Source organism: Mesoplodon mirus, assembly GCF_964341445.2.
Source record: "Mesoplodon mirus genome assembly, chromosome: 2".
Classification (NCBI taxonomy): domain Eukaryota; kingdom Metazoa; phylum Chordata; class Mammalia; order Artiodactyla; family Ziphiidae; genus Mesoplodon; species Mesoplodon mirus.
In genome coordinates, this window is record NC_138977.1 from 120,313,399 (window position 1) to 120,338,542 (window position 25,144).

At 54.4% G+C, this 25,144-nt stretch overlaps 1 protein-coding gene across 2 annotated transcripts in view; it reads right to left on the minus strand.

Moving 5' to 3' along the window:
- Positions 1–3,287: 3,287 nt before the first annotated feature.
- Positions 3,288–25,144, minus strand: part of TRIM67 (tripartite motif containing 67) — a 51,004-nt gene continuing 29,147 nt past the window's right edge. The window contains exons 2-10 of one of the 2 annotated variants that reach the window (XM_082609412.1): positions 22,532–22,627; positions 20,816–20,938; positions 19,732–19,842; positions 18,132–18,291; positions 16,486–16,631; positions 13,576–13,714; positions 12,193–12,496; positions 10,304–10,466; positions 3,288–9,150 (exon numbers count right to left, since the gene is read on the minus strand). In XM_082609412.1, coding sequence (XP_082465538.1) covers positions 9,085–9,150; positions 10,304–10,466; positions 12,193–12,496; positions 13,576–13,714; positions 16,486–16,631; positions 18,132–18,291; positions 19,732–19,842; positions 20,816–20,938; positions 22,532–22,627 — 1,308 coding nt within the window. In that variant the 3' untranslated portion in view covers positions 3,288–9,084. The remainder of the gene's footprint in view (positions 9,151–10,303; positions 10,467–12,192; positions 12,497–13,575; positions 13,715–16,485; positions 16,632–18,131; positions 18,292–19,731; positions 19,843–20,815; positions 20,939–22,531; positions 22,628–25,144) is intronic. The other variant, XM_082609411.1, reaches the window with a different exon arrangement.

Below are 25,144 nucleotides of genomic sequence, written 5' to 3' on the forward strand. Positions count from 1 at the left end.
GGGCCCAGCTGCTCCGCGGCATGTGGGATCTTCTTGGACCGGGGCACGAACCCGTGTCCCCTGCATCGGCAGGCGGACTCTCAACCACTGCGCCATCCGGGAAGCCCGAATCCATGGTCTTTTAACTGAGATCACACACCTGGTCTCAAGACTTCATGAAGCTCACGTTCTTGATGTCTCATCGCAGAAAGAATTCAGCGAGAGACAGAGTGATAGGTAAGAAGAGGATTTATTTAGAGAGAAACACACTCCACAGACAGAGTGTGGGCCATCTCAGAAGGCTAGAGTGGCACCAGGGTTTGGGGTTGTCCGTTTTTATAGAGGTCGGTAATTTCACAGGCTAATGAGGGGGAGGAGTATTCCAGCTGTTTTGGGGAAGGGGTGGGGATTTCCAAGAATTGGGCCGCCGCCCTCTTTTTGACCCTTGTGGTCGCTCTTGGAACTGTCATGGCACCTGTGGGTGTGTCATTTAGCTTGCTGATGTGTTACTGTGAGCATATACTGCGGCTCAAGGTCTAGTGGAAGTCGACTCTTTTGCCATCTTGGACCCATTTCGTTCTAATCAGTTTATGTCGTGTCCTCAGGCTATGTCATTCTTTCAAAGGTTGTGCCCTGCCCCCTTCCCTCCTGTTTCAAAACTATTGAGAAGAATGTTTTAATATTCTCCATCAAGGTTCACTCGAGTTTCACTTTCACTGGTGTTTTGTGCATTTGCTTGTAGATATTTCATAATTTTACGGATTTGTAGATGCTAATAGTTAGCTTCAAATTGCTTTTTAATTTTCTAAAAATGATTTAATGTTACTATATCATGAAAGAACTAAGAATGTGATCATTTGTCAGTTGTTTTGTGGGAAAAGCATTTTTGATTTTCAGCCAAAGTATATAAAATCTACTTTGTAAGAACTTGTATAAATAAAATACAACTTTTGTGGTAAAAATGACCATGTCTGTTAAATAACACAACAGATGAGTTAAGCAAATGTTATCTCCTTCTAAGTCATCACCTGGGGTAATCATACATATATTTTAAAATAATATTGCCCTTGTTGAAAGTGTCTGGAACTTCTCAAAGCTTGTGGAACTTTAAAAAAAAAAGTTCTTCAATTTTTTTTTTTCAGTGCCAAAAAATTGAGATCCAAGCCTAACAAATAATAAAGTTTTGGTGAAAACAGAGGGGTGCTTTTCACTGCTGGCTGACTTTCTTAAGCGACTCATACATTGACTCTGAAGGCATTGCCATTGTTCAAAATATGCTTTGGATTGAAGCAAAATTGGAAATGTTTTATTAAATGAAAAACACTGTAATTGTTTTATTTTTCAGGTTCATTTTGAAAGGCAGTATTCGTTAGGGTGTATGTTTTGGCAGTATTTTTTTTTTTTTTTCAGTACACGGGCCTCTCACTGTTGTGGCCTCTCCCGTTGCGGAGCACAGGCTCCGGACGCGCAGGCTCAGCGGCCATGGCTCATGGGCCCAGCTGCTCCGCGGCATGTGGGATCTTCCCGGACCGGGGCACGAACCCGTGTCCCCTGCATTGGCAGGCGGACTCTCAACCACTGCACCACCAGGGAAGCCCCATATTTTGGCAGTCTTTAAGAGGGACTTTTTAAAAAAATTTATGTATATTTATTTATGGCTGTGTTGGGTCTCCGTTTCTGTGTAAGGGCTTTCTCCAGTTGCGGCAAGCCAGGGCCACTCTTCATTGCGGTGCATGGTCCTCTCACTATCGCGGCCTCTCCCGTTGTGGAGCAGAGGCTCTGGACGCGCAGGCTCAGTAGTTGTGGCTCACGGGCCCAGTTGCTCCGCGGCATGTGGGATCTTCCCAGACCAGGGCTCGAACCCGTGTCCCCTGCATTGGCAGGTGGATTCTTAACCACTGCGCCACCAGGGAAGCCCAAGAGGGACTTTTTAAGAAGGTGTAGAAGATCCCAAGAATGGCAGAAGCCCTAGGAAAAATCTCAGGAGCTGGAAATAAGCTAGTGGAGTGGGCACCGGCCCAGCTTAACGCCCTCTCTTGTCCGCAAGAGATGAGGGTGTGAATCAGGTGCTGGCTGAGGGCGGAGGGAGTCTAGGGTAAGGAGGAAAGGGCGCTAATGGTGAGTGTCTGGGCAGCGCCAGGCCCAGCGAGCCTTCCTCGGCTCAGCTCCCCTCGCTGGGACTGTGGAAGAGCTGCTCCCCACACCTCAGGGAGGCACAGATGTGTGGCACGGGGGGGCGGGCCCTGCGGTGTCCCTGGCAGGTCCCCCGTTGGGAATAAGGACTCGGTCCCTGTGCTGAGGGCAGTGCTGAGCACACAGCCTTCAGTGGTCAGTGCTCTTCAGGGACTGCCCGCACCCTTCCTGTGCTGGCCACAGGCAGCGATGATTGACCTGAGGGCATTCTTTTTCTTATTTTTAAATATTTATTTATTTATTTTTTATTTGGCTGCACCGTGTCTTAGTTGCGGCATGCAGACTCTTAGTTGCGGCGTGCATGTGGGATCTAGTTCCCCGACCAGGGATTGAACCGGGCTCCCCTGCATTGTGAGCACGGAGTCCTAGCTACTGGACCACCAGGGAAGTCCTGATGTGAGGGCGTTCAAGCCCAGGCTTGTCATCCCAACTCTGGACGACTCCAGTTGAGGTGTGAGGCCCTTGCTGAGTCTCCCTTGGCCTGATTCTGCTTCCTTCTCTTTGTGTTGATGCCAAGAGCTCTCTCTAAGGGACGTCCTGCCCTCTGCTCTCAGAGTCTGCAGCTGCCCCGACCCTGCTGAACCACTCGGTGGTCTGGCAGGTGACTGAAGGCTGAGGCCAGGTCCTGGGCTGGGGGCGGGGGGCACAGGAGATGGCCGCTCTTCAGGAGCATAATTCGAGGAAAGTGAAGAAGGCACAGAGTTTTCAGTCAGACACCAGGCCCGGTCTGTGGGTGAAGGGGCCGGTCAATCTCCTGCATGCTCCCAGGTCACTTAGGACGTTTCCCCCAAATCTTAGCTTCCACTGTAACCCATGGTCAATTTTTCATATGCGAATTTATCTTTAACCATATGTTAACTGTTATCAATTTCCAGCCTTATTACTCTTGCAAAAATGAATTCCATGGACTGCTTGAGATGGTACCTTATAAAAGAGAGTCAAATGTAATCACTTCACGATTTCCTGGGCGCACGCCGCAGAAGCACATTGACCTTGGGGTCCCTCCACCCCGCCCCACAATCTCTGCCCCATCCGGCTGGCACTTAGGCCTCTTTGGAGAGAGGCAGACCTTGCCGCTGAGCAGTAATCACAGACCATACCTTGTCTTTCAGCTGTTGGCAGTGTCAAAAGAATTTATTTCAAATCTGCTTAAGACTGTGGTAAAACTCAGGTTTTCCAAAAGGCAATACACAAAGTTCAACAACCCCCAAGGACCAGAAAACACAGTGTCTGCAATTCAAAAAATACAAACGCTTGGGATACCAATACAAAAATCAGAAAAAAGTTGCATACCTTCCCCCCACTTCCCTCCTCCGTGTTTCCAGTGGAACGTGAACACCGACAGGACCAAGAGCTGCCACCAAATGCCAACAGCTCCCAACAGAAAGTGGATGTGGTGGGGGAGGGATGGGGGGAGGGAGAAAGCGGGGTAAAGAAAGACAGGAAGATGGAGGTTCTGTCGACAGCCGAAACAAGGACACAAAGCTTTTTGTTACTCTTAAAATTCCTTTGCCAACGTTAAACACACATCTCTCATGCTTGATACAACAGTTGAGTGTGAAAGCAGCAATTCTACATCATGCATTTCACGTTTTCTGCTTTGCTCACTCTGCACTTCCTCTTGGTGTTGAGCAGTCCCGGGGTCTGGGCCATCCAGCCACCAGGTGAGGAGTCGGAAAAGCCCTCCCCAGGCTGCAGCGTCCCCCAGGAAGCATCCGCCACGCTCCTGCGTCCACAGCCGCGAGCAGTCACTTTTCCACACCTGAAGCCTGTCTTGGACTCTCCTTGGAGGCCTCCTGAGGGCCTGGCCTGGGGACCAGTGCCCACCTTGCTGGCCCAAGAGTCCCCTGGGTCTCCTGGGACCCGGCCAGGCAGCCCCTGCCCTGTGGGACCCGCGCCCTTTGAGAGAAGGCGATGCCTCCCGCCGCTTAGAGATTTGCCTGCACTCTCAGCTCCCGCCTGCTGACTCAAGTCGGCATGGTTCATCGCGAAAGCCAGGAGCCCCCCCTTACCAGGTAGTGCAAGGGAGTCCCAGCTTGTGATGAGAGCAGCCCCTCCGCCTAACCGGCCTTCCACGCTTCGACGCTGGTTTTCAAAGCCGCTCCCTCTGCTGAGATCTTTGGAAACATAGGAGACACATCATCGGCCCGGGGACCCCTTAGATACTAGAACTAAGATAACCAAGGAGGCGGGAAGGCGGTCACTCTCCATGTTGCAAGGGGGTTTCTGCCTGCAGACGCCTTTGGGAACACTGACGCGTAGCCTGCTGACGGCTCTTCTGCTCTGAACAGTGGGAACAGCTGCTGTGTTGCTCCCTGTGCTCCCGTGAAGCCGGTTTTACCCTCTCGCGGCCAGGCAGCTGTGTAATCAACACATTCTCCTGGTCGCAAGAGGCTTGGATGGAAGACACTGGTCAGAGAATACTCGGGAAAGTCACCGCACGTCCTCTGAATGTGAACTGTTAGCCTGGACTCCATAGATGAAATGCGCCACTTTCTTCTCTGAGGAGCGTGATCCTGTGTTCCTCACAGCACACCAGACGAGGTAGGTTAGTGTGGCCGCTCCCACGTTCAGGCGGGGAGACTGAGGCACAGAAACACTGAAGAGATTTGGCTGCACCGGCACCAGGTTAAAGGAGAGCCGTTTCTGAGGCCTGAGCCTGGTCTCCTGCCCCACACCTACACTTCACTGTCTTACAGTCCATGTAAAGTTAAAGCTGTGGATCAAGGAATGTGACCAGTGAATAGCTCCTGGCTCACTTGCAAAAGAAAAGCCGAGATTTCCCAGGATCCGCATAGGCCTCGAATAGCTTTTTGATGATACCTGATTAGATTTCTTTGACCAGCTGAAGGCCGAAGAAGTTCCTGTTGCTTCCAGTCAAAAGTGGAAGGCAAAAAGCTGGCAGGCAAAAACACAGGTAAGGAGTTTTGCTTTCTAGGAATGGGGGTGGGTTGGGGACATTTGGGGAATACAGAGTGAGACCTGACGGATTGGCTTCTGTGAGAGGTTCCCCTCATTTTACTGACCTGCCCCGTCTGGCAGGACACTGCACACCTGGGAAAGCCTGCTCGTGGGTGTCGAGATGAAGTCCGCAGCCTCGCTGTACAGGCTTTCCGGGGACCACAGTGTGGACACCTCATGTGTCACTCTACATATGGACACGTGACAGACTGCCAGCATAAGCCGGTGGTTCTTGGCCAGGGAGTCTGCAGACACTTCTGTATACCTGTCACAACTAATTTAGGGCGCTACTGGCATCTAGTGAGTCAGGGACGCTTCTCAACATCCTGTAGTGCACAGGGCAGGATCCCACAACAGAAATATCCCTCCCACTCTCGCCCACCCTGCCAAATGTCAATCGTGCTGAGGCTGAGAACTGGCATCGCCCAGGGTCTTGTGATAAGTGTTTTTCAGCATTCACAGGCTGAGTCCCCTGGGGCTGTATCCACCCTCCCGACCTCACAGCCAGCAGGTGCCCTGGGACCAGCGGCAGCTTCCTGTACTAGCGGCCTGCTCACCTGCTCTGAAACCCGCCTTCTCAGGGGACCAAGCCTTTCAGTTGCAACTAGAATTAAGGCTTAAAAGCAAATATCCCTGGAAGAAGTACACATAGATCCTGCATCCTGGTCCTTTCCTGAGAGCGCTCTGATAGGCAGAGGGCAGGGGCACCAGAGACGGGGCAGTCCTGGGCGCTAAAAGCAAGGAGGATGGGCCTGTCCCCATCACTCTCTGAACCCCTGTTCTGCCCAGGCTCGCGCTGTAAGCATGACCCTCCCTAGTGTCGGTGGGCCACAGGGCGCCTGAGGTCGCTGTCGAAACTACAGATACGTACGTATAGGGCTGAAGACTCAGCCTATAACTATCTACAGTTTTATAGTTTTTAGGTGAGTCCCTTTGTGGGTCAGGATGACTGATGCCCGCTTTAATTGGAATCGTTATTTTCCCAAACAGGACAGAGGGGAAAGCCGGGCTGTGTGTAATGTCTTACCTTGCTTTGATTAGGAGCTAGGATGCTATGCAGTGAAATGCTATTGGACAATTTTTAAAGAGATTAATTCTAAAAGGAAAGGCATACACTTGGACCAAACTGGCTCACTAGCAAAGAACAAACTGCAGAACTACGTTGCTGGGGGCGGGGGGAGTGTGTTATTTACAATGTAATGGAACTTGCCACTTTAAATTACTTTGAATTCCTTTCTCACCGAAACTGCTTGATAGACAAATACCAAGTTATCCATCAGTCAGCCTGACCAAAGCATCATCTTGATATCATTTTTATGTACAAACATGTCACCGCATTGTAAAGGAACAGGGAATTCGATGGCAGATGAGAAGCCCGTGACCTGTCGCTTCTACTCTGAATCCCAGGCTTCTCAAGAGGGTGACCCAAGGCCATGAGTTGTTGACGAGTCCCTTCTTCAGTCTGCTGGTTCCTCGAGAACACGAGTGTGCCGCACGGACCTGCCTTCTCCCTGAGGTCCGTTCTGGTTCCTAGAAGGTGTTTTGTGCTGAGGACAGGAGAGGTGGCTGGAGGACAGCCTGACGCGGTCCCCAGTATCCGCCGTATTGCTTCTGGGCCCCTGGAGGAGCTGGGAAAGGCACGTGCTCACCGGCTCCGCACTCACAGCCCCTGTGGGCCGCTGCGGCCGTGGGGAGAGAGTCCCGGTGGCTTCTCTCTGAGCCGCAGGTCATGTTCTCCCTAAAGAGGCCTCCCTTCTCCCTTTCTCATCTCCCTCTGACACAGGTACTGGCTCTCCGAAGGCTGGTACCAAGTCTAGGCTGATGCCCAGGAGCTCCTCCCCGAAGACGTAGGGCCAGGACCACATGGTCACCCGGCTTCCATGATTCTGGGAGCTCCGCAGCCTTTCACCCAGACTCCACTGAAAAGAGCCACTTCCACCGGCCTGGCCCGCCTCGGGACCAACGAGCTCATCTTTCCCAAAGCTGAGCCTCTGGCCCTGCCGGCCACGGCTCCCTCAGCCCCGGGAAGGCTGTGCCTCCTCTGGTTCCTCCAACCTTCAGGAACCTTCCACACCCTCCAAGCCGAGGCCGCCAGGGCTGGGGCCCAGGAGTGAGATGGAAGAGCAGTGGAAGCAGAGACGGGGCAGGCGGCTGGGTGGATGAGGACCCGGCGGCCGGGGCGCCGGGCTGTGCGCATCACCTGCTGGGCTCTGGCCGGGGCTTCGAGGCGGGATGCGGAGCACCTCGGGGTGCCCTGGGAGCCACCCACCAGACGACGAGGACGGGGCAAGACCTCGACTCCACCGAGCAGGTGGTTGCCAGGGCCTGGGCGGCGGGGGCTTGAACACAGCACCAGGCGGCTCCTGCAGACGCGGGGCAGCCGGCCTCACGGGCCACCCCTGCGGGTGCGGCCACACAGGCAGCCTTCCGTCTGGGAGCGGGGGCTTGAGGTAGGATTGTCGGATCTGCTGAATAGAGGGTAGGATTTGCACAGCACTGGCCGGGCTGACTCAGAAAGCAAGTGCAGCGTCTAAACAAGCAGGTAGAACTGAGTGAACTGAGTAAACACAGTTGGGGCCGGTTTCTGGGCTAAGTTTTATAAAAATCCAATCCAGCAAATAGACAAGTTACCCCTCGACCTCAAATATAATGCTTGATAAAATATATTCTTTTAAAAAGGAGAGAGAAAGGCATACTACCAGTTGGAGATGGAGGCGGTGGAGGTCAAGGAAGAAGAGACCGGGGAGGAGGGGGAGGGGCTCCGGGGCCAGGACGGCGGCTGGCTCCCGGCTCAGACCCTGCAGCAGGCTCCTTCCGAGCCGCGGACTCAAGGGAGGTTAGTGTTCCCAGCAGGCAGGGGAGGGCTCACCCCAGAGCCCCGCCCTGGCCACGTGGACTCCGCACCCCTAGGCTGGCGGGCAAGCAGGGAGACCAGGAACATGATGTTGGCATCTGTTTCCTGCCTTCTGCAGAGTCCTCCCCGCCCCGTCAGGGCAGAGCCTCCCCTGCCATCGGGGCCACTTCTTGCTCTCATGATGCTTTCATGTTGACAGTAGATGGTCTCAAAGTGAAGGTGGACTGAGTATAAGAGACTTCCCCAGGGACTCCCAGCTCATACGCTCATGAGTCTGAGAGCCTCCGAGCTCGGAAGAGGAGCTCAGGTTTGCAGCTAACTTTGTGGGGAGTCAGCTCCCGAAAAAAGCCACCACCAGGTGGAGACTCTTCACATAGTGATTCAGATTCTAGTGTTTTCTTTTGTGTTTAAGAACTGAGTGAACTGTAGCAGACTGGTGTGTGTGTGTGTGTGTGTGTATGTAAGAGAGAGAGGTTGGTGGATTAATGAAGGACCTAAGGAAACTAAAGTTCTCAACAGTTCCACGAGTGCGGCAAAGATCACGATGAATGATTAACATCCCTCTCTATCCATCCTGGATTAGGTCTGCAAGTGGCATAACGTACTGAAGACTCCAGAACCGAAAAGCTAAAGGATAATGTTTCCTGGCAAAGATGGGAACCTGCACCCTTGGTTCTCTGAAGGAGCGGAGTCCAGCAAAGACTTGACACTGAGGCCACGAGATTCCCGAGCGTCCCCCTGCCTCCTGCTCTCAGGATTCACGTCTCCGAGCCTGCTCTCCTCTTGCCCCACAAAAAGACAAGCTTTGAAATCGGAAGGCAGGAAACAAAATGAAACCCCGAACACTTCCTTGCTCCCTTGAGAAAGGTCCCTCTTCGTATTTGTAACGGCCGGTGGAACGAGGGGAAACACACACCCGTGTTCACCACTGACGGGGCCTCAGTGAGCACAGCCTGCAGATCATTCTCCGTCCCCCAAAGAAAGTGGGTCTCTAAGATGCTCAGTGGCTGCTGGGTTGCACCCAAGATGTGGCTGTGCTGCCCTCGGGGTTATGTGAGTGCAGTGAGGGACAGCCGTGCAGAGCAGGGCCTGGGAGGCTAGTTGCCCGACAGCTTTGGCCGTCCCAGGTTGGTTGGCACTTCCAATCCCGTGTGCAGGGTGACCTGGAAAAGAAGATGCGGTGAGCGAGGGCAGGAGCTGCCGCCCGTGAACCCTGAGTGCAGACAGCTCAGCAGCTGTGCCGCCCTCTGCTCCGGGATCCCCACGGGCAGCAGCCCGCCTTCTCTGTGCTGCGGAGTCTGCTGTTTATCGTGCTCGGCCTCACTAACATCAGGCCCAGGAGTCTGCCCCAGGAGCTGGTCTTTGCCTCTTTCATGCTGCCCCAGCTGCCAGGAGCCCCGGCAAGGCTGATGCTCTTTTACAGTCCGGGGACTGGGGCTCCGGGTTTATATTCGTTACTGCTTTCTTTCCATGGCCCTCTTTCCTTTCCTACATCTGTTCTATTAACCCTGTGGAAGAACAGCCCATATTTCAGGCTGCCTCAAAGCCCTTTTGCAAGGACTGGAGGTACAAATCAATCAATAAGTGACAATATTCAGGGTCAGTGGGCACCGCGAAGCAGGCCTCTGCCCCCCACCCCATATACCTCCCGGGGGGAGGAGCAGCATGCCAGAAACAAAGGCTGGCACCCTGCTGCACGCTGCCCTCCAAGCTTCCCTCACACCCTCACCGGGCTCCCATTTTGCCTGTGTGTGTGTCGGGCCTCCTGGGCTGGCGGTACCCCCGCAGCCCCCAGGACTGGGCCCGGCCCTGAGGGGCTGCCTGCTTCATGCAGGAGCCAGAGGGGCAGGGAGGGTGAGAGGGAACCCTTAGGAGAGGTCCCGCCTCAGTTCAGTCTCTCCTCTCGGGGGAAAGCCACGTGGAAGCCCCGCACACCCCGGACCATCGGGGCCCACGCCGGGCAGGGACACCGACCTTCCTCTCTCCCAGGACATGGAAGCAGGGCTTGCCTCCCTCCTCCAGCCTCCCTGGCCCTCTCCACCCTGCCTGTCACCTGCCCCCTTCACACACCGCCCCGAAGCCACCACCTAGAGCCTCTGCTCGTTTGTTTCAAGCGGACAAGCAAGCAAACATCATGCCGGAGAGGAGCGTCTCCAGGGGATGCCCAGGTGCGCCGGTAGGTAAGCTCCCTGCATGGACGGCACCGCGGGCGTCTTCTTTAGAGCCCCCTTTGCCCGGCGCACTTTGGAGGCCCACGGGCAGTGGGGCTGGGGCCGGGGGCGGCAGACGGGCCCTGGCCTGGAGGGTGCGTGGTACCTGCACGTTGCGGTTGAGGCTGAGGGCCGGCATGAAGACCCCGTCCACGTGGCTGAAGGCCGTAGGGCCCTGCTGCTGCCCGTTGATGAAGAAGGTCAGGGTGTGCTCGTTCAGGTCCAGCAGCACGCCCACGGTGGCCCCCTTGCACACGCCGCCTTCCGTCCTGGGAAGAGGAGCCCGGCACGTAGGTGAGGACGGGAGGATCCCCGAAAGGATGCTGCGGGTACCCTCGCCTAAAAACACAGCCCCCGCGGCAGGGCAGGGCGCTGGCCATCCCACGGTGACCCGCGGCGGGGCACAGGGCATGCGTTGTGACGCTCCTGGCACCTGCTGCGAGGCTCCATTTCGTGGTGGCTGGGATTCGCCTCCACCGGGCGGGGCCGGTCCTTAGGCGGGCACACCGGGGCGGGCGGGCCGAGGCCGTCGGACGGTCCCCTCCCTTGGCTGGGGCTGAGGTCGGCCGGCCTTGACACTGGCTGCTCTGCTCGGATCACCAAACCATCCTTGTCCTTTCCTTACTGGGAATGAGCTGGTCAGCTGGAGGCTGATGGTGGGCTGGGAGCACGGGAAACGGCGAGGAGCGCTCGCTGGGTGTTTTCAGAGGGCAGGTTTCCCGGAGGGTGAGCCGGGGCCCAGGGCAGGAGCCCGCCGGTGGGGAAGGGAACTGGCAGCGGGCCTGTTGGTGCTGTTCAGATGCTGACCACCAGGTGGCGGTAACGACCCGCCTGAGGCACCGGCGTGAGTCCCGCCCAAGCGGCCGCCTCCCCCGGGGTCCCCCGGCCCACCCCCTCCCGCTCCGCCCCGCCCCTGCCCCCCGGAACTGGAGCCGGCATCCTGAGTTAAACCCTGACACCGCCTCTAATGAGCCCTGTGGCTTGGGCATCAACCTTAAGCCCCAATCTCATAATCTGCAAAATGGCGATCCCAGTCGCACGTTCCCGGGGCGCAGATGGAACCGTAGGAGCCAGGGGCTTCCCACAGCACGGGGCACGAAGAAAGCTCCGCACCTGCTCTCTGGTTACGCCCGTCCCAGGTATCTGGGCGCCTGCGTGGCCTAACCAAGTAGAGACGGAGCTGGTGGGCCCGACCTACCCGCAGCGCCCGCGCAGAGCTGCCTCTGGAGAGACGGTCACTAAAAGGCAGGTGGGAGGGTCCGATCGGCCTCCATCCGCCCCCCACTCCGCCCCGAGGATCCTCAGGCAAGTCCCTGCCCCAGACCAGGACCCCTGGGGCCATTTGCAGGAGCTGCAGGTGGGCCCAGAGCACCGAGAGCCCCCAGAGCTGACCTTGCCCAGCGCTGGCGTGCAGGGAGGTCGGCCTCTCAGGGCCCCTCGCCTCTGCCCGCTGGGGAGAAGGCCCTCAGCAGACTGGGAAGGAAACACCACAGCAAGGAGGCAGCTCCGAGGGTCATAACCCTCCACTTGTGGGTTCCTTGGCCAGGGCAGCCCCAGAGGGCCCGTCCCCCCAGCATGGGAGTTTCCCGTGTCCAGCCTGGTGACACCACTGCCAGGGCCGGGCTCAGGGTGAGGCAGTGCTGGGGGTGCCCGGGACAGAGCCACCAGCAAGGAGCACCCCAAGGGTGCTGCACATCCCGCTGGGCTGATTTGCAGCCCCGCTGGGCTGATGGGTGTGGAGGAAAGCAGAACCGCGGGGCGGCGGAACCCAGGTGCGGGGCTCGCTGAGTGGCCTGCACACCCGCTGGCTCTGCTGTGCTCTAGACCCTGTCCGATTCCTCCAACTGCACTGTGGGCCAGCGCTCGCTTCTCCCTGGAAGCTGGACGCCAAAGTGGCGGAAAACACTGCCCGCCATTCCCGACCCTGGAACGTGGGAACAGCAGGAGGACTCTCATCCCTAAGCCCCACGACGGGGAGGGCGGGGGCTCACGCACCTGTTGGTGTGGGAGCTGCAGTGCATGAACCAGCTGCGGTTGTTGTCCACGTACATGGCCCAGGCCTTGTCGTCCTTGCCCAGCATCATGTCCTTGCCCACGCTGGCCCTGGCCACCCCGAAGGCGGGGTCCGGGTGGCTGTCGTAGCGGTCCACGTGCAGCTCCCAGTAATGCACGCCCTTGGAGAAGGCTGCCGTGCCCAGCACCACCCGGTCATCGTAGCTGCTGCAGGTGGCCGTCTGGTTGTCATTGGATAAAATGATGTCCCGGTGCCCAGAGTTGGGGTCAAACGTGAACCAGGCCACTGGAAAGGAAGGGGCAAGAGGTGCAGGGTGAGTGGCAGCCTGTGACCTGGGCTCGGAGACACAGACTCACTGGCATCTCTCAGGAAGCGGGCACCCGGTGTCTAATGTTCTTCCCTGTGCGATTCACACACACACTCACACACACACACACACACACACACACACACTCACACTCACGTTCCCTCCTCTGTGTTCATCCAAGATCCCAATCCCATGAACCCAACCTCGCCAAGGAACACAGACATTCAGGCCTCCAATCTAAACACTTTCATGGAATCTTGGTTTCTGAGCTCCTTCTGCACGCTTCGGGCACTGTTATGAGTGAGGGGGGAGTAGATATCCAGACCCCACCTCGTGGGAGGGGAATTTGAGATGCAGAGAGGTGAAGCGAAGTCACCAAAGCCCCAGAGCTCCAGGCTCCGCTTCACAGCCCGCTGGCAGGCGAGGGCCCCCATGGGCGCACAGCTGGTGAACACATCCTGGGGGGAAAAGCGTCATCTGCTCCTGTCCCTGGGAGACAGTCCAGGCTGTCACGTGTTCCTCAGGGCGGTCAGAGGATGTGCTGGGATAAACAATGACACTAAACACAGGGCCGGCACCGTCCTGGGACCCCTACATCATCCCTCGACGCTAAGGACTCAGGTGATCAAAATCCCGCGGAACGCCGACGTGCTCGTTGCCTGAAACCTGAAAGGCTGAAGCGCGGTGGGCGCGCCTCAGATCTGAGCTCTCGCGCTGGGTATTCGAGGGGTGGGTTTCCCCCTGGCAGCCGCGTGCCTTCTCTTCTCTGGGACCATCCTACCTGCTCTCGGCCCCTCGGAAGTGGGAGTTTAGCCTCCCTTCCCAGCTCCAGCAAATGGGGTGAAGGAGTGTCTCTTTCCTTCGTGGCTGGAGGGCAGGGAGGTGAGGCATGGAGCCAGGTGAGCGGAGCAGGGGCAGGGCTGGAAGAGACAGACTCACCTGTTTCCTCCACTCCCTCATGAGCAGCTCACAGATTTCCCTTGTCTGTCAGCCTGTCTGTGGGATGAAATGTGGGTTGGGCCTGAATCTGTTTCCCCCAAGACACCCCAGGGCTCACCGTCGGACGTCTGCAGGACGACGGTCTTACTGTAGGGCCCGACGCCAGAGGAGTTGAAAGCCTTGACCCTGGCATTGTAGGTGCTGTTGAAGTGAAGGCCATCGATGGTGCACAGGGTCTCCTTGCCGACATATACCTCCTGGAAGAGACCCAGACGGCTCGTCAGGCGCCTCCGTTATGTGGAAAATTTCTCTTAGCCGCACAGTGACGTCAAGTTATTAATAAGGAGATTTTGGACACGTGGTGGCCGAGTCTCAGGCCACGTCCAAATTGGACACAAACTCTTCCTATTGGCTGATGGATGGGCCCTCTCCTGTGAAGGTATGAGGCGCGGTAGCCGGGATGCTGCCCGAGACCGTCCTGCCTCTGCAGAGGAGAGACCGGATGGACAGGACTCCGGAGCCCGGGAGTGGGGCTGCAGAAAACCCCACTTCCTTCTCGGTTGGAACAAGAGGGGATTATTGGTTTCCAGTGGGAAATTAAGTTAGAAAAAACATGGGCTAAGCATCTAAATAAACAAAATGAAAGATATTTGAAAGGGAAGGGTCATCACACATGATGGGAAAAGGCAGATGGAGGAAGGGCGTGGCCAGGCGCAGGTGGTTCAAGTTGATTTGGCCATTTCCGGAGTAAGATGGGCACGCCACCTCCTTCCCCGCTTCTCCCACCGCCGAGGCTGCCATCTTCCTACTCCTTTTGGGACTCCTAGAGCTGCTTTTCTCCTGGCCTCCCCAGAGGGTGGGACATTTCTGCATCGGACCCCAAAGATTCTTTTCTAGAACATTTACTTTGTTTCCCGTTTACTTCAAACTTACTCTGTCCTATTAACTTCCCCCAAATGCATAGCCGTACACCTCACCTATGTCATTACATTCAGCTTAGTTTGTCTAAAACATCTTTCCTGCTTGGTTACTCAGGGGTGTTTCACTTCATTTGTTTTTCCAAGTTATTGATAATAGTAGCTGTGTGCCAGGCATTGTATAAGGCATCTTTTAAAAAAGTGTTTATTTATGTTATTATTATTTTGGTTGCACCAGGGTCTTAGTTGCGGCACGCAGGATCTTCGTTGCGGCCTGCAGAATTCTTAGTTGTGGCATGCACGCAGGATCTAAGGATTGAACCCGGGACCCCTGCACTGGGAGCACGGAGTCTTACCCACTGGACCGCCAGGAAAGTCCCTGTATAAGACATCTTAATCCTCATACAACCCTGGGACATTGCTATTATTTTCGTTATTTTATCCACAAGGATACTCAGAGAAGGTAGGCAACTTGCCCAAGATCACAGTTAATCCATTTAGAAGCCAGCGTTCAAATCCAGGTCTGTCTGCATTCAACGTCCACGCTTTTCCCACTATAACACATAAATTCTAGCCCTTGGGTGGAGCTTTTGTTAGTGGTCATGCTTCAAAGGGGAGAAGCCATCTTCAGTTGAGCCCTGTGGCTGCTTCTTTTATTTTTATTTTTTAAAGATTTATTTATTTATTTTATATTTAGTTTTGGCTGCGTTGGGTCTTCGTTGCAGTGCGTGGGGGCTACTCTTCGTTGCGGTGCACGGGCTTCTCACTGCGGTGGCTTCTCTTGTTGTGGAGCACGGGCTCTAGGCATACGGGCTTCAGTAGCTGTGGCACACAGGCTCAGTAGTTGTGGCTCGTGGGCTCTAGAGGGCTTAGTTTCTCCACAGCATGTGGGATCTTCCCAGATCAGGGCTCGAACCCATGTCCCCTGCATTGGCAGGTGGATTCTTAACCACCGCGCCACCGGGGAAGTCCTGGCTGCTTCTTTTAACATCTCAAACAGTCTCCTCTTTCTTCCCGTTTCAAAACCATAAGCTCTCCTCCTGGTTTCTGGTTAGTCAGGGAGCTCTGTCAGTTCCTAGCTCATTTGCACGACCGGAACGGCTGAGGTTCTGGACCCGGTGTATGACCCACTATTCCTGGCCAAAGCAACCTCAGCTTCTCACTGAAGAGCCCATATCCCCAGGGACTCAATTATTCCCAAGGGAGTACTGCAGTGATTTCCCCAACTCTGAAATTCTTGAAACAAAGAAAAGAGAAAGACATAGGCATCAATCCAGTTGAGGGAAACAAAGAGAATATTGACTGTTGGCAAGAGACGTTGAATGGGTGCCACTTCCCAGGAGAAGTATGAGAATTGTTATGACTGCGCTGGTTTGTTAGAACGAGTCTTTATTTAGTCTCTCGGGGACAGAAAGGTGGAGCTCTCAGCAGACCCAGAGTTTGTACTCCCTGGTGTTCCTGTCAACACAACAACTGGACGGGGGCCTGAACTTCACTGTGTGACATCTCACGGTAGAGATGTGTTAGGGCGCTGGCTTGCGGTGGGGAGCTGTCCAGGTTTGCTACCACCGGCCGAGACTAGAAGATGCACTTGTGACTCGCTAAGGGTATTCACTGTCCGCACAGACTTCATCATTTGGGACATGGATATAGACGGTCACCCCAACCCAACAAACATTTCTCAGGTGTCTTCCCACCTTGCCAGGTGAACTAATCACTGAACCAGGTAAGGCAGGTGTGAAGGAACCTCAAGGGGGTGGGGAGCGGCTTCGGGGTGCTGGGTGGGAGGGTGCTGACCAGATACCACTGTGCTGCTGGGCCGACTGGGAAGTGGGTGCCGCAGGGGACACCTTTTCAGAGCTCTACCTCGGCCTCCGACCTGTGTCAGTCTTCACAGAAAAACCATCCAGAACTTTCTGTGGCTGCCACCTCTGCTTGCCCAGACCCAGCCCTCGGTAGAGAAGCCCCACGTCCCGTGAGCCCAGGCCCACGGGCTCTGGGTCCTGGGGGCCGATGCCCTCGCTGGTGGCATCAGAGCTAAGGGCAGCCCCCTGGGCTGGTGCAGAGGCTGGGACAGTGCGAGCTCCCCCAGGCAAGCAGCGGGGCCTCACCCGGAACTGGCCCCCGTCTCCGTCGTCCAGCTCCAGGATGTAGCCGTCCACGGTGCTGTGGGTGAAGGGCGGTGTCCTCCAGGCCAGCGTGACGCTGTTGTTCCGGGTGCAGCACTTCTCCAGCTGCAGCAGGGGCACAGGTGGCACTGTGACGGGGACAGGTGGGCTTTAGTGCACAAACACCTGCAGGGCACAGGGCGGCTGCGTGGACCCGGCCGCACCCCAGGAGCAAAAGGTGGCCCCCCCTGTGTCACTCCTGGCTGCTCGTGGGCACAGCTCGGTGTGCTTCTCAACCCTGGACGGGGGTCCTGGGATCTGGGGCAGGGAGAGGCCTGGCAGGTGCCTCCATCCCTCTGGGTCTGGAGCCCTGAGGAAGAGCTGCCCCCTGCCCACCTGCCCACTGAGAATCACTGGTTTTAACTCGGCCCCATGAGCAGCTGGCGAGGACTTGCAGCCCGGCCTCTGTGGACCCTCTGCACAGGGCAGCGAGCAGCTCACACCTGGGGCCCGGAAGGTGCCCTCGGGGGCGGGGAAGGGCAAAATGCAAAGACCCACTGAAACCTTTGTCTGGAAGCATTTTAAAGGCCCCGGGAACTAGATCCCGGAAGGAGAGGCGATCTTACCGTATCGGGCAGTCAACCCATGGAATTAGGGATTTGAGTCAAGTGTCTCATAAGTTCTATTAAGGTGAGATTGGGAGGTGCAAACTGAGTATGGGAGAAAGCACAGAGATGCACAAGAGACTGGGTATCTGGTTTAAAAATGGCCATGCATTTTGCAAGTAAGGATTTTCTGGAGTTCACAGATTCTGTAGGTGTGGCACTCAGCCCTTGGATATATTGGTCTAAAAAAACCAAAGAGCTTCATTCCCTCTCCTGAATGTACCCTTAAGGTCTTTGGAGAGGCAGGGTGACGTCACTTGATAATTTTGTAACCTGGGGAAAGTTATGCAAACTTTACTTAACCCTTAGCTCGTGTCCCCCGTGGGTCTCTGAACTCACCGCTACGATCCACCACCTTCTCCCGTCTGCTCTCACCTCTGACCTTCTCGCTCTTTTTGGAACACAGAACACTTATACCTGCCTCGGGGCCTTTGCACTCACCACCCCTCGGCCTTCTGGAATGTTCTTCCCTTACATCTCTTTCCTCCTCACCTCAAAATACCTCCCCCCCACCCATGTCTACTAATGCCCCCTTCTCAAAAGGCACCTTGTTTTTCCCACCTGCCACTATCAGTTTACATTATACTATCTGTTGTATTGTATTATCGATGTGTTATCTATTTCTTTCTCTAAATATCAGCTCAGTCTAGTGAGGGAGTCTGTAGACTTGCTCACGGCTGTGTCCTGAGCACCTAGGATGGTACCTGGCACGTGGTAGATACTCGATAGGTGTCTCTGAATGAACAAATGGTCCTCTTACACAAATGGGAAAAGTTTTGCTCAGGCTGGGTGCTACCCACAGAGGTCACCCAGCTTGAGGGTCGCTGAGCTGGGATGTGAACCCAGGTCTGTGACTCAGGAGTCCCTCCCTCCCACTCTGTGTCACACCAGTGTCACAAGTCTTCTGAAGGCGCTAAGCTGCGCCACAGAGTGGATGCCTCTTCCAGAAGAAGCATCAACTGAACTGGGCCAACCACGGCTCACCCCTACATTTCATCTGAATGAAGTCCAGCTGGTGGATGGCCTGCAGCAGTGGCTCGCTGTCCAAGGTCAGTTCAAACTCTGCAGACACCTTGGGCTCCAGGGCACCTTTGACCCACTGCTCTTGAGACACCTGGACACGCTTGATCAGGGCGTCCGAGATCTTAAAGGAAGCACAGAGTTTAGGGTTTCCACGTGCAAAGGGAAAATAACATAGCAGGGGGTAAGGAAGGGACAGGGACTTTGTGGGCTCAGGGGGCTGCGGTGGCTAAGCACGCCCACTCAAGCCCTGGCAGAGATCATCTTTTAACAGCTTAGTCACGTTAAATGTAAAGAAGCACTTGCTGTTTTAGGCTAAACCCTTTTGTGAAGCAAATGATACTTTTTAAAAGAATTTTTTTACTTTATTTATTTATTTTGGCCGCACTGCACGTCATGTGGGGTCTTCCCCAACCAGGGATCAAAACCACGCCCCCTGCAGTGGAAGCGCGGAGTTCTAACCACTGGACAACTAGGGAAGTTCAGTACTTTAAAAATATACAAGAACATGGGCTTCCCTGGTGGCGCAGCGGTTGAGAGTTCGCCTGCCGATGCAGGGGACACGGGTTCGTGCCCCGGTCCGGGAAGATCCCACATGCCGCAGAGCAGCTGGGCCCGTGAGCCATGGCCACTGAGCCTGTGCGTCCGGAGCCTGTGCTCCGCAACGGGAGAGGCCACAACGGTGAGAGGCCCGCGTTATCGCAAAAAAAAAAAAAAAAAAAAAAATACAAGAACAGTCTTCACTCTACCTCTTTTGCTAGATCTAGCACTTTGCAAAGTGAAACATACTAGTGGTTTGTCCCAGGGTCTGAAAGCAGGTCCTTCATCCCCAGGAGCGTGAAGCTCCCTCCCTCCCACTGTGTTTCCTCCACATTGTTGCTGCAGCTTCTGCTCCAGACTCTTACTGCATCAAACCCACAGCTCTGTTCTCCTCTGCTGGAAAGTCCTGCTCACTCAGACATTTGCACGTGTCCCTGTAGAGCCATGACCCTATGCACCCTTCCTGGGGACCAGTCCAGGAGATTCATCATGTTCCCCAGAGACGGAGGACAGAGCTTCCGTCTGAATCACACACATGATCCCAAGAGGTGCTCGTGACCCCGAGTCAGACTGGCTGCTGGAAGGATGCCCAGCAAGGCTGCACTGGCTTTGCAGGCAGCAGTCACGTGTCCAGACCTGCAGGACTCCGCACCCTGAGGGAACGGGTCATGTGGATTCTTCTGACTCACTTCTTCCTGTGCAATCTTTCCAGCTTGATTGGCAAAGACTGTCTTTTCTCATCTGTGGGGAAAATGTTGAATTGGGGTTTCAAGTCGAGGCACGAAAGCACGGCATTTCAGCCCTAGAGATTATGATGTTTGATCTCCTCATTTAAGGATGGATGACACAGAGCCAGGGTCACAGCTAGTGAGATGCAGAGCCAAGATGAGAACCTAGGTCTTCTGGAATCGCTGAGCACAGGAGATTCTGCTCAACTCCAAGCCGCTGGGAGGGACCTTCCTAGAATCTCGGCTAGTCTGGGGCATGGCAGTGGATTTGGAGGAATGATGCCTAGCCCGCTCACCTGCAGAAACCCAGAGGGGTCGTTCTCCTTGATCACCTCCAGGCAGTACTCCATCAGCCCCGTGGACTGGCGCAGCTTCAGCGTGCAGTGATTGATCTGGTCCCAAACCATCTGCCACGAGAAGTATCCCTAGTAACTGTCTCATCGAGGAACAGCAGCCCGGCTGCAGCGGCAAGCGGCATGGGGCCTGGCTGCCTTGCACCCTCTCCTGCTGCTGCTGTGTTCCTGAGCTCCACGTGCCCTCGTTATGCGGGCGGTAAATGGACCCACTTACCAACAAGCAGGGTCGCCACACCCAACAGAGCAAACTTCCTGAACTCTGGATAGAAAAGCAGAGAACGTGCACCCTCTGAAACCCTCCTAGTGACCGGTGCCCCAGTCTCACTCGTTGGGAGGAAACTCAAGGGGCTCGGCTGCTTTGCATGTAAACCATGGATCATCCCCAACGCTCACTCCTTCTTTCCTTGAAAGTAACATTTCCTGATTCAGTTGGGAAATGTCTGTAGAATAGATCGAGCCCAGACAATGAGGTGAGTAGTTTCTGTCAAGGCAGGGTGTTCATGGGGTAACTGCCTGGCCCGGGGACCCAGTGCCGAGTGGAGGGAAGCCTCCCCCCTGCCGCGGTGGCCACTGGCCGTGGTGTCCCTGCTGACCACTGCGAGCACCAGACATCAGAAAGCCCGAAGAAGGGGGAGAGCTGGAGCCTTGTCACCTGCCGTGGCCACCTCTGCTCTGCAAGATGAGAACAGGCAGTGTCCCTTCGACAGAAAACAGGGCCCGGGAGAAGATGGGAGAGGGTGGCCTTCTGACTAAAAACAGCAGGATTCAGGCATCTCTCTCCAGCTTTGGAGAGAGAGCAGGGGTGCTGATTGCTTCAGGGAAAGTGACACGAGTGTGAGTAGGTCCCAGGCCAACTTGCTCAGCCCTTCCTCTCCCCATTCATTCATTCATTCATTCGTTCATTCGTTCATTCATTCATTTGTTCACTCAACTAACACTGACCCAGAGCCTACACTGCGTGCTCCCCCAAGCTCGGCTCAGAGGCTGTGATGGGACCGAGGGCGTCGGCCGCCTGGGGACCCACCTTCAGCTTGTGTTCTCTCTCTTTGGTAACCTTGGTAAGCAGCTTGGCTTTCTGCCGGGTTAGAGCATCAACCAGCGCGTCACACTGAGCCACCAGGCAGGCCTCGTAGTCCAGGCCGTTCTCCTGCAGGATGCAGACAGCTTTAGGGAGAAGACACTCGGAAACGTGGCCAGCACTAGAGACACAGGGGCACACCAGCAAGCTCGTCCCGGAGTGAGCTATCCCATTACTAAACTGGAAACAGTGCACATGTGAGTCTCTGCACATCTATAGGATGGAGTGAATATTCAGAGTCATCCAAACCATGAGGGTTTGTGAGGGTTTTCAATGTCATGGGAAAAGCTCATGAGAGAGACCTAAGGGGAAAAAGAGCAGCTGCAAGTGTGTGCAGCATAATTGCATACTGTGTGTGCACGTGTGTGTGTTAAGGTAGTGGAACAACATGTCAGAATGGTGTGGGGGTCACCTCAGGGGCTGAGATATTGGTGAACTTTTCTTACTTCTGTTATTCTCTACTTTTCAAAATTTCTATAACATACTTTTGCTTTCTCTAATCAGAAAACAGTAAAACAAACAAAACCCACTGTTCTTGCTGTAGGATCTGTCTCTCAATTCTAAAAAAAAAAAAAAAAAACAACCCAAAAACTTTCAACATCACTCAGGTCAGCCTGGATTCAGACCTCGTGTCATGGGCTGATGGTGTTCTCTCTCACCCTTGCCCCAAGTTCCTATTTTAAGTCCTAACCCCTATGACCTCAGAATGGGACTGTGTTTGGAGACAGGACCTTGAAAGAAGTAAGTTAAATGATGTCATCAGGCTGGGCCCTGATCCAGTCTGACTGGTGTCCTTACAAGAGGAGATCATGACACAGACACACACAGAGGGAGGACGGTGTGAGGACACAGGGAGAAGATGGCTGTCTGTAGACCAAGGAGAGAGGCCCTGGGAGGAGCCATTCCTGCTGACACCTTGATCTTGGACTTCCAGCCTCCAGAACTATGAGAAAATAAGTTACTGTTGAAGCCACTCAATCGATGGTACCTTGTTACAGCAGCCCCATCAAACGGATACCTCCGGTGTCCCTGAAACATCAGAACCAGGACAGGAAATGCCTGGCAGCTGAATTCTGGGCTTTCACTTATTAGGAAGGATGGTTTTTATTGGCTGGTTAGGAATTCAGTGCCCTCAGTCCTTTTTCCCATCCAGACACCGGAATGCTCTATGGTTTGTGATCTGTGTGAAAGTTCCTCCACACGTGCATGTATTTATACGCTCTCTCCCCGACAGACAGAGCTCCTGGGGACAGAGGCTGTGCCTTATTGATCTGCATCGGGCTTGTATGTGACAAACCATGGGTGCTCAGTAAATACATTTGTTTAGTAAATGATGCTTTTATATTTTGATGCGTTGGTACAAAAGCACCGTATACAGATACCACCTAGGGCTACGTGGCCACGCAGAGTGCTGCATTATTTCTGCCCGGCTCTCTTTCTAGGATTCTCCCTGAGTTATGCAAAATCCCTTTCCTATCAGATGTCATGGGGGTGTCAGTGGATTGAGTGGGTGATGTCCGCAACTCTGAGGGTGTGCAGTGGGACAATTAGGCCTTCTCACATTCAGCACTGAAAAGCACCTGCCACGGGGCCTTTCCTTTCCTCTGCTCAGCTTCATGTACCTCCTGCAGGGACTCCCCTCCCAGCGGGAGCTCTGCTCACCTGGATCTGCTGCAGAATGTTCTTCAATTGAACTAGAAATTCCTTGGCTTCTTTTGCCTTATCGGAAACTCCATTTAAGGCCTGAGACAGTTGGGCCTAAAAGATATCACAGGTTGAAAAGGAAAATTAGGTGTTAAAGGCACTTGGTCTGCACTTCATCATAAAGGCTTGTGTTTATAAGAGGGTAGAACCCAGGAACCGTCCTCACGTAGGAAGGGACCGCTATTGACTCCCGCACTCTATTGCATGTGCTTATTTTTCCAGCAATGGTTGATAAAGTGTTGGTTGACCAACACTCTTCTGTCTGGACCCCAAAGCTGGGTAGAAGTAAGGAGCATTCAGCTAACTGGCTCAGGCTGACAGGACCCAGGACAAGAAGGCAAGTAGAGCCTTGGCCGGGTCTGGCCCCCTCCCCGCTGTAGCAGTCGTACCCCCCCATCAGTAGGAACTCAGACGCCTAGGCGAGGGAATCCCAGGCCCCAGGACACGCTCTGCCCATGCCACCCTGCACAGACGCCTTTTGGCCTAAGCAGGATGGGCGGGAAAGGGAACTGGAAGTGAGCCTGAGCCCTATGGACTGGGGGTCCCAGGGCATCACGTGGAAGGGGATGACGACGGCCTCCTCCTTAGCACTAGGGACTCCTCACCCTGCCCAGCTGCTGGGACCCAAAGGCAGAGCTGCAGGCTGGGATCAAATCTATGGCCTTTAGCCTCAGGCTTCTTTTGAATGAAACACATACACACACCATCGAATTTGTCTTCAAAATCTTGCTATTGAATAGACTGGTGCCCTTGATTTTTAACACGACTCTTACGTTTCAGAGTAAAAAGCTGAGGGCAGAGCAAAAACGGGGCCAGAAAGGCTGGGTCATACCTGTTCTCCACTTTTTCTTTTTTTTTTTTTTAATTGGAGTGTAATAGCTTTACAATGTTGTTTCTGCTATACAATGAAGTGAATCAGCTCTATGTATACATATATCCCCTCCCTCAGGGACTTCCCTCCCTCCCACCCCACATCCCACCCATCTGGGTCATCACAGAGCACCGAGCTGAGCTTCCCGTGCTATACAGCAGGTTCCCACTAGCCATCTGTTTTACACATGGTGGTGTATTTATGTCAAACCTAATCTCCCAATTCGTCCCCCCCTCCCCTTCCCCCATTGTGTCCACACATCCGTTCATTTCTATTCCTGCCCTGCAAATAGGTTCATCTGTACCGCTTTTTCTAGATCCCACATATATGCGTTAATATACAATATTTGTTTTTCTCTTTCTGACTTACCTCACGCTGTATGACAGACTCTATGTCCATTGACAGCTCTACAAATGACCCCATTTTGTTCCTTTTCATGGCTGAGTAATATTCCATTAGGTCTCTGCTCAGATATGATCTGTCAGTGAGGCCTCTTCCTTTGCCCTGCTTTATTCTTCTTCATAACGTTCATCACCACCCAACACAGGTTTGTTTCCTGTCTGTCTCTCTTCCCGAAAATGTAGGCTCCCCAGAATAGGGACCTTGCCTGGTTGCTCACATGTAGGAAGAGCACCATGCCCATGGCAGCATGAAACAAATATCTGTTGAATGAATGAATCAATGAATGTGACTCTTTGGACCATATCCATGGTTTTCAAAGTGTGGTTCTTGGACTGACAGCATCAGCGTTATCCAGGAATTTGTTAGAAACGCAAATTCTCTGGCCTCACCCCAGTCTTACTGATCAGAAACTGGGGGTGAAGCCCAGGAACCTGTCTTTTAACAAGCTCTCCAGGGGGTTCTGATGCAGTTTGCAATCCACTGGATGGTACAAACATAGCCATGGAGTGGATGAGGAGACACAGGGAGAAGGAAGGGGCCTCAGACCAGGGTCACCAACATTCAAGGTGAGGTCAAGGTGAGGTCTGGGCTCTGTCCTGCTGGGAGATGGCTGGGAGCCTCAGGTGTGGCTCAGCAGAGAGGCGGCTTCCGGAGAAGCCCTTCCTTCTTCTACTGGCTTCCCCATGCCCCCCACCTCAGCTGGTGTAGGCCCCTCCCTCCACAGGCACCCGGCGTGGACCACTTTCTGTTGCAATTATCCACGCAGGAAGAATATCCAGTAGACCTTACAGGAACAGCAGAGGGTTCTGTGTCTGCTCTAATACAGCTGCCACCAGCATGGGTGGCTCTGAGCACTGGAAAGGTGGCTAATGTAACTGAAGGACTGGATTTAAATTTTATTTAAAGTTTTCAGCCACCACGTTTGGCCAGTGGCTGCTGTTCTGGGCAGCACAGATCTTTTTTTTTTATTTTTATTTTTAATATTTATTTATTTATTTGGCCGCGTTGGGTCTTATTTGCGGCGCGTGGGCTCAGTTGCCCCGTGGCATGTGGGATCTTAGTTCCCCAACTAGGGATCGAACCCCCGTCCCCTGCACTGGGAGACAGATTCTCAACCACTGGACCACCAGGGAAGTCCCTGGGTAGCACAGATCTTTGCATCTGTCCTTAGAGGGGTCCAGGTCCTCGGGCAGCTCAGCCTGCTCCATGCCCAGCAGGAGCCAGCGAGGTCAGCATCACTCAGGCCCATCGTCAGCGCCCAGAAAAGAGTGGCACCTCCCTCCCCACCACAATCACCC